Source organism: Bombus flavifrons, chromosome 7, assembly GCF_040668555.2.
Source record: "Bombus flavifrons isolate JBK064 chromosome 7, iyBomFlav1_principal, whole genome shotgun sequence".
Classification (NCBI taxonomy): domain Eukaryota; kingdom Metazoa; phylum Arthropoda; class Insecta; order Hymenoptera; family Apidae; genus Bombus; species Bombus flavifrons.
Genome location: NC_138448.1, coordinates 14,042,405 through 14,062,313, shown reverse-complemented (window position 1 = coordinate 14,062,313; position 19,909 = coordinate 14,042,405). Strand labels below are relative to the sequence as shown.

General features: G+C 36.6%; 1 protein-coding gene and 1 long non-coding RNA gene across 2 annotated transcripts in view; one reads left to right on the top strand and one right to left on the bottom strand.

Annotated features, from left to right (window-relative positions):
* Positions 1–273: 273 nt before the first annotated feature.
* LOC138181970 (uncharacterized) lies at positions 274–3,800 on the top strand. Its single transcript, XR_011173665.1, has 3 exons — positions 274–1,710; positions 1,811–2,125; positions 3,447–3,800. It is a non-coding gene; the product is annotated as an uncharacterized LOC138181970 (long non-coding RNA).
* Positions 3,801–12,651: 8,851 nt separating this feature from the next.
* LOC138181967 (uncharacterized) overlaps positions 12,652–19,909 on the bottom strand; it is a 99,574-nt gene continuing 92,316 nt past the window's right edge. Inside the window, exons 4-5 of the mRNA XM_069117387.1 lie at positions 18,014–18,104; positions 12,652–13,864 (exon numbers count right to left, since the gene is read on the bottom strand). Of these exons, the coding sequence (XP_068973488.1) occupies positions 13,847–13,864; positions 18,014–18,104 (109 nt within the window). The 3' untranslated portion in view covers positions 12,652–13,846. The remainder of the gene's footprint in view (positions 13,865–18,013; positions 18,105–19,909) is intronic.

Here is a 19,909-nt window from a genome sequence, read left to right as displayed (position 1 = left end):
TTTCGTCGTTCCACCAGGCCAATGCAAATTGAAACTAGGTCGAAATTAAATGAACACGACTGTTACCCCGGTTTGAGAACACGTAAGTGGAGGAAATGAAAAGAAACGCGTTACATTATTATGGTTTCGTTGCTTTTGTAAACTTTTTGTTTCGCTGAATCGTATAAGAGAGGGAAAAAGAGGAGAATTTGGAAAGAATATTTTTGTGGAATTCTTTTCCTCTAATTATGCACATTGAACGTGTATGATTAGTCAATTGTAGAGAATAATTTTCGAATATTAGTGGAAATATTATATTATGGATCTTTGTTACTCGCAATTCTATCTAAATTGTAGATTTTTATTGTATTGCGATTATGTGTTTGCGTCGTCAATACTCTAACAATTCTGAGCATTGTGGGAAACTTCTAGCCGATAACATTTTGTTTGGCGTTCTCATTGACCACTTGACCGTAACACGATTACAGAACAGAATTCACAAGCCTCTTAACATGATGGCATTATGTACTGCTGGAATCATGAATGTGAAAGCAAACTTAGTATGTTGAAGTAACCTACATACTCATTAGTCAATGATACTATAGGTAAGTGGGAATACAGATCTACTGTCACAGTGACAAAGATCCTTAAAGATATTATGTAATCCATTGCATCTCACATTTTTATCATTCGTTGATCATTTTATTCAGAGTTATTAAAAATCATAAAGGAGAAACAGAAAATTGCATGAAACTCTTTTTAATCAAAATGCACAAACAAAATTTTGTAAGACAGACATAGACTACGTAAAAATCAATCGCTACTATCCAACATATTATTTACTGAAAATTTGATTAGCAGTGAACACGTTAAACTACCAAGAGAATTAAATTTATCTTCACAAAACAACCCATTACGACTCTAACAGCACAACATCACGCTTCATAGTATCTACATTCCCACGCAAACTATATCCTAGGATCAATTTTCAATCACCAGAAAAGCATCAGCCACTGCCTTCAATTATCATCCCACCACAAATCTACGCTCCTGCATCTTCGATCTTTCGTCCCCCTCCCTGCCTTCTCTTCTATCGCATCTTGAGAACTTTCTCGTTCCAACATCGAGTTTGTAATTGGCACCACGAAACACGTTGCTGGATCATAATAAACTTTGCACATACGTTTCGTCCTGCCTATCTTCTCGCCTTTTGCATCATTTCCATCTCGAAGTTACCCCGTCTTCGTTGGCCTGTCTTCGTTTCCTCGTCGCTCTAGTATCTCTGTTTCATGGTACGAGTACAGGATGGATACGTTCATAGAGAAAGAGAAAGGGAAAGAGAAAGAGAGAGAGAGGGAGTTAAAGCAGACCGTAATAATTTTGAATTCGGTTAACCCGACTCTGACACCGAAGCGAGCTTCTCCGCTCTACTTCGCGAACGAGCACCCCATTTTCCTTACACCGTTGGTCTAATTCTCTCTCTCTCTCTCTCTCCCTCTCATTCACTCACTCACTCACTCACTCGCTTGCTCTGGAACTGCTGCACGCCGAGATAACCGCAATGAATCATCGCCCCGATAAGCAGACACGCTCATTCGTGAACGTTCAGGCAGCCTCACGGACCATATCGTATCGCGACACGGTCCGATTTTGGTGAACACCGTACCTCTGACTTTGGTACAGCCGGACTCGGTGACATTGGACTTGGAACGGGGAACTTCAAATGATAAGGTACGTGTCTATTTGAAGGTAAAGCTATCGCGAGTTGCTCTCGAGATTATTTTTCTCGTTAGTGAACATTAGATAACGACTACCCACGTCACTATCCAAGTTGGCGGCGTCAGCCATTACGAGTCTTAGGAGTTTGGGAGAAAATGCTCGCCGACGACCTGGATGGCTTAATTAAGAAGCATCCGCCTAGCAAGCGGAAGATTCGGGCTCGAATCCCGGTCCGACAACCCGATCCGCCGAATATTTTTCTCCAGACAGTGGTACGGACAGTCGTCCGCTAGCGAGAGATACTTTCCAGAGTAAATTCGCCATAGTTTTACTTTCGAATGGACATCTACCTAAAAAGACTTGGTACGTATACGATACGAGAAGCTGTCGTAAATTTGATTAAGGAGATGGCACGAAGGCAAAGGAAGTAAGTACTATACTCTATCGCTCATTGTCAGCGTTACTACACCGCTGATTATGGATATTAGGACACCTACTTATCGCTCTAGAGTTGGGGGAAACTCGACGAATTTTATTTTATTGAGTATTTTATGTTGACACGTACGATACTGCACATTGTTTAATGTCCAGTATCATAGTATACTGTCACAAATTATTACTGCATAGCCGGGTTTTGAACTTTGAATGAAATGGGAATATCTTCAGATGGTTGTTAATTTATTGTATTACGAACTACATTGAGGTCGACGTACTCTCAAATAGATTTATAATCTTAGTTTGTACCTTCTGATCTGGTTTTACGCTCTCGTTGAAGTCATACTTTGCATGGTACATTTTCCCGATTTTTATGTCGATATTGGAGAAATTTGATACTCTACTATAGTAGTTACAGGAATTACGTGAGAATGTAATTCATTGACTAGTTTTGAGATTATATGCCTGTCACTTCTGGTGTATGATTTATCGTAGTAGAAAATAAAACATTCGTAGCTACTTTTAAACGATAATTCGTAACATATTCTATGTTGTAGCGAGCAAATTTTATTAGTATTAATTAATTAGGACATTATATTATAAAAATATAGTATTAAAAAATCCATGATATATCTTATTATTTTAATAATCAGTAAACATAGGGTCTAAGGAGTCACAATTTGCGTTGCGAGGATTAGGAATGAACAGAAAACTCGTTAGTGTTATAGAGACTTTCAATTGAAGGTTCTATTACATTGTGGGCTTTTATTTCCGTTTCGGAAAATAAAATGGAGCAGGAGAGAAATTGAGAATTGGAGCTTGTTAATTGAAAACGTGAATAGAGTTTTTTTACAAGTTTTACATTTGCGTCATTGATATATATATTAGATCGTCCGAAAAGTTTCTTTCGTTTTAGAAGCAAATAATGGATGCACAAAATTTTCCGTTTTATATTATTTTATCGAATTACATATGATCCATTTTGTTTTATCAAAATAAAGATCGCAACGTTCGATAGATTAGGTTTCGTGTTTGTATAAAGATGCATCGTTGTAAAAGATGTGTCTGTAAAAGAAAGACACTTTTCGGACAACCTAATACTTAGACTTGTGCACAACCGTGATCAGGAATAATTTATTAATAGAAAATTTTCTTCCATGAATTAAAATTTTTAAATAAAAGTCGCTACATTTGACAGATAATAACAGCATTAAACAAACATATTTTATGATCTTCTAGGCCATATTGATAATTATGATAATTAATATAGAACAAATAGTGTGGAAGTGTTAAAATAAATTTTTTCCCTTTAGTCCGAGAGTGGTACGACATAAATCAGCGTAAAACTGTGAAACTGCTAGAAGGCTCAAACGATAAAACTTTTCCGTCGAGCTGCTTCGCTTTGGTCCGAGATTAATAATATACACGATGTGAACGCGTCTTAAGCGTCTCTGTTTTAATTAAATTGAAATCCGCAGTAAAGCTTATTAGACGCTCTATTAAAAGAGCCTGGACACGGCAAAGAGAATTATTAATGTGTTAAAAGGAGAACGTTAATAGAAAGTAATAACGATTTAGAGATAATTTCTAAAAATAATCTATGTTTCACGATTCTATTTGAACATCTGTTCGACTATTTGGTAAAACAATTAAACACTAATAAATTGAAAGTAATAAGTTAGATCATAGACAATAATACGGTTCTTTTCGTATTTTAAGTAAGAATAAGTAGTTATTTATTAGTAATTAATCAATGTTTGCCATTCTTCTATTAAGTTTTCCATTTTTCTTTTACAAAATTAGTCTAGTGACAAGTTCCATTGTTTTAAACTAAGCTCTTGGAAAACCACATTTTTTATGGAAGAGTCGAGTATATGTATTTGGTATATGTATTTGTATATATTTATATCTTATTATAAATACGTGTCTTTTTTATGAAAATGACTGCATTGACGACGCAGTGGACGAGACATTTGCTAAAATATATTTTGTGTCGATATTTTCCGTATTTACAATTGCCATCCGACGTTCAAATAAGAAATATACGAATAATTATACGTTAATTTAACATATTTCCCGTCGCTGTTCGATATTTAAACAAGAAGTTTAACCAACAAAAGTGTACATTGAAAATATCTCCGTACATCAAACAATTAAAATTATTTATTTAAAATTACTTTACATATAAATTAATTCTAAATATTGCATAAAAATAAAATTCGTATTGTGCGTATTGTTTCTCGATTGTATAAATTAATAAAATAATGAACGAATTGGTCAAGTGAAATCTTTTTAATTATGTACAAATCAGTGAAATTCTATGTTTCGGCAGGTGTATCAAATACAGAATACTACTAGGAGGAATTTCGATCGATCCATCGAATAATTCTCTATTGTATTCTACGGTATTAATTGAAAGATCATGTTCATTCTACGTAGATCACGCGATGTCGTCTATGCTGCAGAGTTCGGTTGAGCATAATGCATAATGCGATCTTCTAGCATTTCCATTGACTTCTACCTATCTTCTATATTAAGAGACAAAATTTACTCTGATTTCATAAAAGAATACAATAGAAATAGAGAACAAAGTACGCCATACAGTAAAAGAAATCATTTTCAATTCAAGTATTCTGATTTTGAGTGATGTAAAATGGACATCTAATATATTTTAATTTTATGAAGATAATATTAAGAATAGCGTTAGCCAACAACTGTTGCCCATTGCAAACTGAGAAATAGCTAAAAGAATTTCACTTTAAACTTGAAAGATAAAATCAATGATTTATGATAACAAGTTTATATTAGCGAAGTGGTTTCAAATTTCTTCCAAATTTACCCGGACGCGATACTCTTTGAAAATCGACGCGGAACACGGTCCGATCGATTTCGATAATTCTCAAACCGGAACAAACTAACCACAGCGAAACGACGAATCAGCGCGTAACGTTCGAATTCCACCGCTAGTGGAATCGATTTCAAAAAGTTCCTGCACGCGAGTCAGTCGTTCCGGTTGCATCAGGCAATTTCGATAATTCGCAAACGTTGTCACCTTTTCAATCGATGACCGCCCGGCACAGGAAATCATCTCGGTCGCCTTCGTTCTAAATTACGCGAGATTAAAGTGCCAATGCTGATAGCGTTCTCGTTTAATCTTCGTTCTACCTTTGATCCGCGTTTATTACCTACTTATGACTTATCCTCTACGATTGCGATTTAATGGAACGATATATATCAAGGTGCGCGTTTATTCAGAGGCTTTTTCCATGCTACGTCTTTTAGTCCGTTTTTCCAAACTTTAACATCGGGAGGAATAATATTTAGTGTGTTTACAATCAAGTTGATAAACTATATATATTGTACATGTATGCGTATTACGACTCCAGTGTCATAGGCAGGATACACAAAATTTATTCAGCAATGTATCAATTAACAATTCGACAAAAGTTCGTGCAGTAGAATACACGAGATGTCATACTCGTATTGAAATGGAAAGTACAAGTTTGGGAAGAAACTTTCACGTTGAAGGGCGGTTTGTTCTCTTAAACCTGAGTTATCGCAGCTAAGAAAGTATGTAATACTTTTGACTATTTTTCAAGTTTGGGCCGTTCACGATCTTCCCTTTTCAGAACTGTAGCTCATTTCCAGGACTCCATGTTTCTCAATTTCATTACATATATCATAATATAAACTTCTCGACGCATTTATAGCAAAAATATGACATAAATAACAGTTATAACACCAGCATGTTGCTCATATACTAATAAAACAAAGAAACAAGAATAACATAAAAGTCACCCTAAACTAAACCAACTCGCAAAGGATATCCTTCAAATATTCTTCAGAATTCGACGACTCGAACGCAATGTTACAGTCATCGGGATAGAACGGGATATTCACAACACGTGCCAAGAACTCTCAAAACTTCAACTCATTTCCTGATCCCTCGAAACCCCTCTAGGAGAAGCTCGCGTGTCGCGGTGTGCTCTCGAGTTTCACGGAAATTTCGTCGAGGAATCTCGCATCAAGCGGTTAACTCGAGTTAATCAGGTCGTCCATTTGGTTTCGCGTTATTCATCAAGACTTTTGCGACTACTGTTCCGCTCTCTGATGAGCCGTGTCCTTTTTTAACGACTGCTTTTGGTAATGTGGAGCGTATCTCGCGGAAAAACGACTACTTTAATGGCTGAAACGCGATCGTGAAACGAGAAACGAAGACAAAACGAGTATGAGAAACGTCGAAGAAAAATATACAGTCGAGGAGAAAAATAAGCGGACAAGTAATAGAAACAGGTATCAATCAGGTTTAATGGAATTAGTACTAGCGTTATATACTTGAATCTTATTTATTATCAGCGTATTTTTATACAATATTTTATACAAATTCATATTTTCAAGGATAGAATTAAAAATATAAAATACAAATACAAAATCTTTTTATTCGCTAATTTATATATTTTATTTCCGCTATCTGTTCACTTATTGTTGTCCCCAACTGTAAAATCATGTCTTCAGAGAACGCGTTTTAACGATGTATCACTGTCGCACGCGTTTGAGGATATATTCGATGCTAAAACAACGAGTAATGGGAACAAAATGTAATATAATTTCCGGTTGGAAATGTTGGGCACGCGAACAAAGAAATTTCGTGTTGAAAGAACGAGCTAAGAGAAAAGAAGATTGATTTATTCACACAAAAGGAAATTTCTTCGGAGTGCATCGTAATCGAATTCTGGATAAAGTTTATGTCTTGCAAGAGGAACATAAAACTTACGCGACATGGATAAATGAACGCTTGGAAATGATTGTGGAAGAATGTAGAACGACTAGTGATCACGACTGACATTATTTAAGAACATACTGGGAAAGTAATGTCTGCTTTTGATAATACTCGGAGAAGGTTCGAATGGACCATATATGACAAAATCATTTCACGAACATGGCGTTTAGAACTAAATTTCTCTAATAATACGACGCGATCAAATCAAGGAAAAAAATAAGAAAAGGAGGAAAGTAAAAAGCGGTAGATCATGAAACGCAGAATCCAAAAAGGTAAAAGGGAAGGGTGGCATCTTCACTTTTCACACGACGTCACACTCGTTATTTCATGCTCGTTAACCTCGGCCATCGGGTAGCGGCCAGTTCGTAGCCGGCCGCGTTGCTTTTTAATTAAAAATTCTAGCCGCCTGTAGACAGTAATTTGAATTCATAGGTGGCAGCCATTGTCTTGGCAAACGGCGCGTTCTCTGGCAGCGGTTTTTTAAAAAGATGGTCACAGTGGGCGAACGTGATACTGGGACAGGAAGGAGCGGAGAAGGAGGCCGAGACACGGCGACGATAACAATAATTATCCTGCCATTTTTCTTCGCCAATTTGGTCGTGAAACACGTGACGCATTTCGCGTATCCGTTCGCCTGTATCCTTCCTGTGGCCTCGCCTTCACTTCCGGCTAGATTAAAAACGGTCCAATTGTTGTCCTCGCAAATTTCCACGAAAATTTCCTTGGAAACATTTACAAGCCTTTCACGTCGTCGTGAACGTGATAAGAGAAGTTCTCGTTTAGCCCGCTGTGATTCTGCTAATTTTCCTTCGCTGGGATTTCAGAGCGTCCAATTTGTAAGGGTGTAATGATGAGTGATGGGATAAACGAGGCATTGTTAACACTGTTGAAAGGATTGAGAGATGATCCTTATACCAGTGTCTTGCTAGTAGATGATCTTCGTTGTGTAATTGAAGATTGTTGTAAATTCATCTTTTTTCGTTCTTGATTCTTTCCTTCGTAAATGGAAGATGTTTATCTCGAATTAATTAATTAGCCAAGATATAATACAAGAATCGTTACTTAAACACGTTAAATTTACGAAACGTAGTAAAGAGATTCAGATCGAGATCAAACTGTAGATAGAAACTGACTGTTATTTAAAGAATTAATAGAAACCGTACTTAAATAATAATTTGAATGGATAGGAGCATACAACGATATCAAGCCATTCAAAATCATTCAAAGGTACTTCCTGGGTCTATATGGTCCTCGAGAGTGTATAACCTAGCGAATATCCTATACTTTCTACCACACTCTACTGACGTACCACGTTCTCTGACTATAACTTGATATTCCGTGCCAGACCCTTGATACCTCTTGTAAAATACGAACTGAAATTATCCGTATCTGCAACTCGATCGCGCGCAACATGTTAATACTAAATTTGATAAAATCAAAACATATTTCAGTAGTGAATTATTTGAAAAAGGAATTTTCTCTCGTCGAGGGCAAATTAAGGAAGAGCTTCGAGGAAGACTTCCAAATAAAATATTAAAGCAAATAATTTTTATATATAAATTAATTTACGTATGATACGGCTGATTCATCCATAGTAATTGATGTTTTAAATGCACGTTTATGGGAAAAGAGCATGCAAGATGCGTAAGATCTTCCGATTCCTATCGTATCGAGCATGAGCCTCTGTTCTTCCATTCTGCGGCTCGTTCCAGTGCAAGACAAACTTTTACTGCAAAGAGCATATCCAAAGGCGGAAAATATGTACGCGGCTTTTGAAACCTTCAGACGATAAACTCGACGGCTAAATGTACTGGAAAAATGGAGTTTGATGATGCAATATGAGACGAAGACGCTCATCTAAGAGAAAGTACACAAATGGTCTCTGCTTCGGGTTAAATTTTTATCCCCTCGTTTAGTTTATAGTCCACTAATATCGTAGCAGTTTCCTTAATAAAGACGTTTTGCGCGATACTTTAATAACTTGGGAAGGACTTACAATTTCCGTGTAATTCACAATAAATTTCATCCAATTTTGTTAAACTAAAAAATTCCTTCGAAGACTTTACACATTTAACGAAACAAGTCTAAAATTATTATATTGTAACATTTTCATATAATTGTATATCGTATATAAATGGAATACAATAAAATTATTTGACATGTGAAAAAATTATTGAGCCGAGTAGAATCTTCTATTTTCGACTAATTAATAAAAAATAACAGTATGGAGCTTTTTACCAAATTTTATTCGATTTAAAAACCTTCTCAAACCTTCCAAATTCATCTGGAAATAAATGCGAATCTAAAATTATTGTATTAGGTTGTCCCAAAAGTTTCTTTCGTCTTATATCGTATATAATTCAACAAAATAATATAAAACAAAACATATTGTCCATTTATTACTTCCTTATAGAACGAGAGAAACTTTTGGGACAACCTAATATCGTAACATCTCCGTATATTAATATTCTAAATAAAATACTGGCATAATAAAATTGTTTGCTACGAAAAAATGTTATCAAATTCGATCAAAGTGTTTTATACATGCAAAGAAAATTGTATCCAAATTTTCTACGAGTAATTCGTCTGATAAATAGGCAAAAGAGAAAAAATCCACTCGCCTCGTTTCATCTTGATCGCGAACACAGTTACCGCGGTAATTCCTTCCACCTGCGCGACCCTCTGCAATCTCCACGTTTCTTTTCATAATTCATTTACTTCAGATCGCGTATCCTTTACGAGCCATCAACCTATCTCCTCCTTCTACCAAAATCTGCATGTAATTTAGTTCGAATAAAGTGAATTTATTTGTACCGCTTCTTCGACGTAACTGGATAAGTGCTTTCGTTATTTTTCATTTCCTTTCATGATGTTCGTCCCTATTACACGGGATATCCGGCTTAAGAGCACCTTGCTTATTTGTTACACGCAGACATTTTCTCGAAACACGCCGATAGATAGTCTTCTTCCTTGGTATTCGGTTCTACTTCTTCGTTTCCGTATTTGTTCCGTCTTTGTGCGCTCTTTGTGCCGGATGACAGAAGAATTTCCTCTCGTGGATATTCGCTATTCGACATACTCGCTTAGTGCTTTTCTCGTGATGGGAGTTCAGTCGTAGAAACGGTATCACGTCCAACGATTCTAAGAAAACGCTTCTACGATTGTAGCGCGATTTAAAACGAGGAATGCGGAGATATTTGTTTTCGTTTCCTTTTCGTTTGTTTCATTAGAAAAAGTATTGCTTATTAGGTAAAGCATAATTCCACTTTACTTGGTGTTAAATCGTTTTCCACGATATCGAACATGTTCGAAGAATTTCAAGCTTGAATGGTGGAATTGACTAGTTAGTCTAAAACGGGGTACATTTCTAGGTTTTTAAATTCTCATATTCTTACGAATATTTCTTACATTATATATTCTAATGAAACAATCCATACCGTAATAAAAAAAATATAAAAAAGGTAGCGACCAAAATTTACGATCGCGTCAACGTTCTGAAATACGAATTTCTTTATTCGTAGAAATGGCACAGCTGGGTTTACAAGCACGCTATCGTTGAATTCTGTTCAGTTGTTAAGTAGACAGTGCGCTAGAAACGTGTTCGAAATGTTTAGTAAAATGTTTATCTCTACGGAGCAATTCCGAAAGCGACGAGGCTGCCTCGTTCACATAGTTTCACTTCAGAAGTTTCGTATAACAAAAATTCACGTAGATCTTTCTTCAAATTAATATTATTCGAGTGATCGAGTGCTAAGATTCTGATTAAAAATATTACGATCGAGAAATTTCTCAAATATCAACATTTTCTTCTTATTAAATCTTCCTCTCTTGATACGATCGCAGTAGAAATATATTCAACCTTTCTCGATAAACCACGCTCTCTTTTCTTATTGAGACTGTTTTTCGTAATGGGATTCATCTGTTTCCGAATGAATTCTTTTTTTAAATGGAGTACATACATATGCACATATAGGAGTATCCCTTATTCGATAAAATTACTTATTACTCTGGTAGAATATTTATAAATAATGAAACAAATTTAACTCTTCCAGTTACAGTAAAAAGCTACATTTTTCTAAAAAAAAAAAAAAAAAACTAACTTCACATATAGAATTGACGAGAAAATATAACATACTTTTATTCTTCTTATTTGGTGGAACAACAGATAAAATCCCATTTCTTCCAAATTTGTCTGTTTGTCTCAGTTCTTCTTCTTTCCTCTACGTCAAACATCTAAAACAACAACCGGAAGCAAACAAAGCCAAAGTTAAAATCCATCAACGGCCTATCACAAGAACTTACGTCGACGGTTGTTCTCGCTTTCGTTCAACTTTAGCATTTTTCCGAAAAAAATTCCAGCGTCCCTCGCTTTTTTCTTTTCCCAACGCCGTTCGCGTCTCCGAGGATACAACGTGTCTCAACCAAGGTGCATTGCGGTCCTGTAATTGGACACCACTAATGCACCTCAACCTCGTTTGTCGAACGTGAAGGGAATGAAAAGGAAGAAACAGGAAAGATCGAGCAACCGCTAAGAACGAGAGGAAAAGAAGGAAAAGAAGGAAGGAAGGAAGGGTGGAAAGAAGAAAATGAAAAAAAGTGTAAGTCGATACGGAAGGCGTCGTTATTTGGTTTATTCGTTCATCCGATCTGTTTCCCCTTTGGCTCGCTAGTTTCTACGGTGCTAGTATATTTTTGTTTCCTCGTTTGAACCTTCTCATGCTTTATTTACCGAATACTTGTATTTATACTCCACGATATAAAGGGAAACTTTAATTGGCCGATTTAATGAAAATTTTCGAAATTTGAAATGTAATGTAGTGTCGGTACAAAATCAGACGAGAATTTCATACGACATTAATTTGTACATCGACTTGTTGTGATATAAATCGAAATTTGAGCAGTCCGAGATTAATCGCGTGTTCCATACTCTAAAAAGATCGTTCGTTTAGTTTTATATTTAACTAAATTTTAACTGTGTTCACTGCTAAATCTTTTCGCAACTTCGAAGAATATACTAGAGCTTTTTACAATAAGAAACAAACAAAATTGTAATTAATTGACTCTCATATGGCTCTCATTCCTTTAATAGACAGTTAGTTCTTCTACGTTATATTATATTTATCGTAAGTGTTCTAAGTAAAGTTTAGTGGGATTATCCCATTTTTGACAAGGTTCAGACACGTTATCTGCAGCGAGCATCGCATGTTACTCACAGATCACCATAACTCACGTTTTACAAAGGGTTCGATCAATAAATTTATGTCAGTAACATTTCTGAGAAACGGTAGCTACGGATTAATATGAGTTATGCCCGCTACTCTTCATTCAAAATCAGATATTTAAAAACATGAAACTCGCACGTTTTAACATTGCCCATTTAAATCGCACGATGTACATCGAGTTCTACAAGCGAGTCTTATTTCGCAAATCTATCACATCGGATACTATTACCAGACTCAATTTATTGTTTCCTATCGCAACTGAGCACGAAAAGGTGCATTTCCATCCAGAAATAAACTATCGACATCGGACGATGTGACCCTTAAGACGAAGCAAGATTGATCCGATCCGCTTCATTAGATCACCAAAAATACGTGAGATATTCCAGAGTCTCTTTTGAACGCTTCACCCTATATAAATACATATAAATAGCATATATAGCGTATTGTAATAATTACAGAACTCTAACCAATTTCAATTACGATCATTTTATTCTATAATCTTAATCTATACGCAGGCTAATTATACAATTTCTATCACATACGACGACTAAAATAATCAATCGATAAAACACCTCGGCATAATACAAACGAAAACACATAAACTGTATTCCAATTACTCTATTCACCATCGCAAGACACCATATATCTTCAACTCCTCTCCATCTATCACCTACGAACTCTCTTTCTTCTTTTAATTTCCAAGTTCTATGTTCTCGTTGCTGATCAACCCGACACTTCCTCCCGCTTTCTTCCTTTCATATCACCAGATCCGGGTTTCGTTCACCTTTCAGCTCCGCTATTCCATCTTGTCCGTTGTAACGCGTCGGAAACCGCCACCACTCGAGTTCCCGCGCATCAGTCGATACTCTTCAGCCACGCGCGCGTTTTTCATATTTTATTCCTTCCGGCGAGCCTGTACCTCCTTTGTCGTCGGCACCCTTAATTCTCTGTTTCGTCGGGAACACACGCCGATTTTCTTCGTCTTCTCCTTCTCACGTCGCTTTATTATCCGTCCTCTGCAATCCGGCAGCGCCGTGACTTTCTTCCTTTCCGCAATTTCCCCGTTCGTTCGTTTTTGTGCTTTGTCATCTGGCCAGTCCTCGCGTATTTTCCGCCATCTTTACCTCGACTCCCCTTCCGTGTTCTTTTTATTTCTCTCAGCTATCGCGGTCCAGAGCCTCGGATTTCATATTATTTCCTACGCGCTCCGTGTTTCCTCTGTACCGAGTGCCGCGTTCGTCTCCTGCGGCCCATTATCCTTCCCCCGAGCTGCTCCTTCCATCTCCAATACGCGTCTCGCGTATATAACATCGTTGTTTTCCCTTACTCGGTTTCCACGACGTTTCGCTTTCTCATTTTCCGCGTCTTGTAACACAGCCTCCGCCAACTTTCTGATCCAACCATCTCGTAGGAATGGTCGTTAGACGCGATTCGAGGTTAAATTTCGCGGTGGAAATTGCGTGTATGGTCTGATTTAAGTTTAAGTTAAGCGTAGTGTAAATAATCGGCTAATGCAAGTAATTTTCATATTTCGCCAAAGGTTAGGAAGTCATTAATTAAAGTTATTTACTGCGTTCTGAATTTAATAATACGAAGTATCTTTTAACATCGTCGAAATAGATCGTTCTCCGTAGAAACAGTGACGTTACTGATTAACATTACGGAATAGTTGCTTCAAGTAAGAAGATTGTCCAGGAGTTGTATTAAAAGTTCATTCTGCAAAAATAACCTGCAAAGGGAAATGGAATTAAACGGAGAAAAAAAGAAAATGAATACGATGAAACAAAGTCAAGGCAATTTCACCAGTTCCAGTCTAAAATTCTATCGCTTAGTATTTTTTGAAATGGTTCCCATCAGGCTAATACAATTTTGCAGAAATTAGTTCTATGAAACGGACAAAAGCTTCGGAGAAATTAAAAAGAACGAGGCTCTTTGTATATACAGTTTGACCCAGAGCAGAGAGAACGCCTCTTGAGCCATGGTATATCTCGAATTCATATTTCACCTTATCGCTAAATTGCTCTCTGTATGTTCAATCTCTGCTCCGCTCTCACTGTCCGTGGCGGAGTTAAAATTCCCTTGGCTTTACACAAGATGCGTCGATAAATTTTCTAAAGGGTGTCCTTAGAAAATTTTCTCAGACTGTTTCCTTAAGAAAACGCGGAGACGTAGATTTTAGATAATGTTTAAATGATTACGCTTACGTAATAAGCTATTAGGAGCCACTTTTGATGTCATAACTAATTATGTAAGAAATTATGTACCATATATCGTATTACATATAATTAATTATACCAAATAATCGAGTTTAAGCTGTAAGCGATCGTATTTCAAAAAGTATGTCACATTGAAAAGACTGTTATTTAAGAATTGAGTCAAATTTTCAATTAGCCGAGGTACTAAGATTATTTCGATTTTTTAACGGTGTATGTTCGTTTACAAAATGAAATGACATAACATAACGAGACGTAATGGAATAATCTTGCAGTAGCATAGTACGTTTGACGTTCCAAAAGAGCTTCTCCTGTTTGATCGAATGCTTTTTAAATATTCCTAAAATATCTTACGTAACGTAAATCGCACGTACATTTATTCCGAAAATGGAAACTTCGTGTTCCGAACTACACTCCGAATCTAAAATCTTGACAACCGAAGCTTTTGCCATCTTTTTCTTGTAGGTATCTAATAACATCTATTGATTCATGCTCTTTCCTTCATCAAAAACGTATCAACGAACCTGCCATCTCTCGCAAAACCATAACAACAGAACACGAAAATATCTATTATTAACACTGTCACAAAATCATAAAGATAATGAACACAATGACTTGACGACGAATTTCACAAGCATTAAAAACCATATAACTGACAAGTACACGATTCGATAAAGAGCACTTCTAAGATACCAGGTCACTGGAACTTGCCTCGCATTATCGTTGATCCCGTTGTTCTTACATCATCGCAGTCACAGTCGCTCGTCATAGTCGAGGTCAGAGCTTCGCAAGTTTGCCCTCTCTCGTGGCGAGGGTGCTGCAGCTCGAGATGGAGTCGCCGATTCTCGATCACTTCGAAGTATCCACTCGCTGCGAGCTGAATGCTTCTCCATCTTCGACAAAGCACGATAATCCGACCAAACTTTCGTTCGACGAAGACGCTGGCTCGGAACAAGAGCGAGGGAGGAAGCATGAATACAGGATGGTGACTGAAGGAGCAGATAGAGCGAAGAGCGAGAGAGAGAAAGGATACGCAAAAATCGAATATCTATTATTCCGGCGGCTCGACGATGAAACGTTGAAGAGGGTGACTCGGTGATCCTCGAAAGTTCACCTCGTTCTTTTAGATTGCGTCATTACACTATTTTCTTGGCGAAACCGAAGAGGCTTTCTGCTGTCAGCCGGTCGTTCGATGCTTTTCAGCTGGAGAACTTTAATGGATAAATGTTCGATTCGTCTTGTTTTTCGGTCAGGGAACAGAGATGATCGATGAGGGAACTAATGATAAAGTATATGACGATAGAGGGCAAGAACGATAAAGTACAAGAACAATGTTAAAAATAGGCGAACTTTCGAAGTCATTTGGATTGAGAAATTCTTTCATAGCGTGACTCTGCATATTCTGTGGAAATAATAATGGAAAGAGATCCTAAGACGTGTTTCATATGCGAGAACTTAACAAATTTTCCACAAAATTTGCATCGTACGATATTTCTTTAAAATTATCGTGATTCACGTGAATAATTTTCAAGAGTAACGTCAATAGCGATAAAATTTATGGCCTCGGTTCTGACGGTCCATTGAAATATGTTTGCTTAACTCGGTTGAACATTAATTTCTGGAAATCTGTTTACTCGTAGGAATTCGGTTGTGTTTCCCAATACTATTCTATCGATCGATGTTCAGTTGTTCGGTAGATGATGCACGAGAAACGTGTCTAAAACGCATCGTGTTCGTTTGTGTGGAACGACTGTAGAAACACCACAAACGTATTTATCTAACAATATCGAAACAAATTAGATTAGGGATTGAATCTGAACATTCGTATAATACGATCAGCGACTCTTAAGTCGAAAGGAAGTTATAAATATATAATATAATTTCATATAAATTATAATTACGATATAAATAAATATCAATTGATAACGAAAAATTATTTCGTTATCGTTTAAACGTACCTATTCGTTTCGTGAAATATTAAAGCTTAATGTTTAACTTGGCAAAACTACATTAGCTTTTAAACTGCGTTATCATTGAAACAAGAACATTTCACTAATTTCTAATAGATTAACGCAATAATTTACAGAAATAAATCTCTGAAATGTTATTAACGCGAACAGTAAATACTCCTATAATCGTTATTTAACTAGAATACATACAGTATTTGCAAAATATTTATAATGCATTAATAACATGCTATTAGTTACGCCATTCATTATGGATAATAGTTCGGTATTGAATTTGTTATGCGTAAACAGTATTATGAATTATGAATCCGAATGTATATTCGAGGAAGCAATCCTTCATTTATCGAGCAAAGAAGGATTATTGTACGCGGAAAGGGAGAAAATTGAATGTGTTAGGTCGATAGGTGGATAACGTGGCATTAAAAGAAGATCATCGATCCCTCCGATTTCCTTGGAAATTTCCATTTCTCCCGAATGTAATACGTTAAGGCCGAAAGTGGGTGTGATTTGTCTGCTCAACGATATGACAGCTTCTTTCGTGCCTGAGATCCGCCTTTCAAAGGATCGAATAATATTTTTATCACAAATATAATATATAGTTAATCTTGTAGTATATATCTCGTCGGAAAATATTATTATTTAAAAATCTTATTTTCGTTACAAACTTGCGATATACAGGGTGGTTGGTAACTGATGGTACAAGCGGAAAGGGTGCGATTCTACGCGAAAAAAGAAGTCGAAAATATAGAATAAAAATTTAAAAAATTAAAAGAATAACGTCAATCGAGACAACGATCTACAGTGAGATCCGTTATAACGAGACGCGATAAAGTGGACGCGTACCGAGCGAAAATTCAAAGTCGATTTTCTCGAAAACAAAGCCTCAAACGACAAATTTTTATTCTGTATTTTCGACTTCTTTTTTCGCGTAGAATCACCCCCTTTCCGCTTGTACCACCAGTTACCAACCACCCTGTATATGTGTATACCTATAAGAATATTATTAGCAGACAAAATTGTCAATATAGAAATACTTTGACAAAATTAGAATTTTTTTATATTACGCGTTTTATTATTAATTTCAATTTAATTATTAATTTTATTAATTTTGGTATACGAATATTCAGAAAAGCATGGTGTCTAACGTTCAGAGAGCATTAAAATCAACGTTGTATGGAAAATCGTTCAAGACTTGGTTCGGCAAAATGCAAGATTAATATCGTTACTTTATTATAAAATTCTGATCAAAGGAAACATCGCGACTGCCGCGATTTTTAAAACGCATCGATCTTTCCCAAATATCATAAATGTCGACTTATGATCTCAACTGAGTCGCTAATAACCTGTTATAGTGATCGATATGAGTCTAAGCAATCAATTAAGAAAGACAGAACGGTTTGACGTTATTCCAAGTCGATCGATAAATTATGGAAAATATTCAACGACAAGTAATTTGTTTGCACGAGTGAAGGCTCGTCCAATTTCTTAAAGAGCCACGTATACACGTGGGGAGATTCAGAGAGGCGATCGATCGATCGAATTTATTCAAGAAAGAATCGTGTCACGGGAAAAATAGCGAAGGACGGGCGGTGCTTTACGCGCTAACAAATAATAGATCGCGTTGCGATGATCGAGAGGGCCATTTATCTTTGGTGAATCACGGACCACGAAAGGAAAGAATAATGACAGAACGCTTACCTTGCCGGAGCCCCTTGAGTTGCATAAGAGAACGCCGGCAGCGTGGATCCTGTACTCCTTGTCGAGTTGCTCGTGTTGTCCTTGAATCTTCCTGTCGACAAAGCGAACGAAGTTGCGTTACATAATAGATCCATCGTTCATTAATATAGAAAAGAAAAGATAAGTCTCGTCTTAAGCGTTATCGTTTTTTCATTTTCGATTTTCTGTAAGATATTGTTTCGTGTCTGACGAAGCTTTTAAACTGTCTATTTTCTTAATCAGTATTCAATCTTTAACGGGTGCAGGTTTTAAGAAGATTGACAGATTGATGGAAACGCGACAATCGAAAGCCTGAGTTAGTATTTTTGTAATATAGTGTGCTTTGCGAATTTCGTCAAAACATGATATCGAGTTACATAAATATTCTGTTATACAGGTGCAAAATTACGTTACGCGATATTTCCGAAGATGCGTTTTATTTGCACGAACGTCTCAGTTACGGTATAAAGTTCGGTCGAAAAGTTCTCGACAGAGATGTAAACTTCGTGTCACTTGTACCCAACTATTACTCACTTGTACTCTGACTTTTAAACTTCTTTATGTTTGTTGAATACAACTTTCCGATTCTCCATCTTCCCATAGAAGATACAGTTAATATTTCCCGTAGACTTGTTAACAAGCATTTCTTTAATCTTCCCGGTACTTTCATAAAGTAGTCGCCGTCTTTGTTACGGAACCATCTTTTCGCACAAATTTTCCACTGATATTCGACAAAAAGATTTTAAACTCTCAGTTTCTCAATTCATTTTCATCGTCATTTTTATCAATTTTCCCTGTTATCTATTGAACGATATATTACATTATATTGTATATTATATTATATTATATATGTCGGATTAGGGTTAGAATTTTGGGCGCGCAACAACTCTTCGCGTGAATTAGCCATTGTTTTACACAGCCGAGATTATATTTACGCGTATATACAAGTCTACTACAAAGATTAAAAATACTAAGTCTAGTGAATAATAAGCTTAATGAATAATAAAGTTAGTGAAATAATAAGTTGAGCAAATAATAAGTCTAACAAATAATAAGTCTAATGAATAATAAGTTTAACGAACAGAAAGATTAATGAATAGTATGATTTACGAATAATAAGTTTAATGAACACTATTAACACTATTTTTCGGTTCAAACGAATCCACGGTCAGCGGGATAACTCTCTACTAAGCGTAAAATGATCTTAAGCACAGAAATACGATTGTTGAAAATGCTCGATGTGTCACTCTCCAAGGCAATCGCAAGAATGCCAGCCTCGTGGAGATTTTTCTCGCTGTACGCTTGCATTTGTTTTCTATACTCGTTTGGAAGAAGGTTCCAAACGCCATTGCTAGGCAGTTTCTGCCTGGAGTTTGATTATTAATACAATGTATGTCCCATTGTATCAGCACCTCCGAGGCAACATCACACGTGGCTAGGCCCGCTCCCGAGGCCGCATGCCGCCACAACCACATTTCTCGGAAAACCCATACAACCACTCCAGACCTCCGTTAGACAAAACGTCCATCCCGTGACCGTGGCTATGTTCGGCGACCAATTGTCACCTCGAACCCAATCTCGCTATTACAAATCTCGAACAATTACAGCTATGATAAAATCTAGGCTAGAGTACTAGAGGATGTTCCCAAAATTTCGAAGGAACGGCTTCGGCTTTCCTTTCATCTCCGACATATATATAGTACATTATCCAAGCCCATAAGAACAATTAAAATAAAATATCCATAAACAGGCGGACAACGTGCATGGTACGTACCACTGTACGTTATACGATCGCGTATAATCGCTATAATCAATTATTAAACATATTATCACGATCGGTTTGCAACAAAGGCATATCCTCGACTAGTATCATTCTTC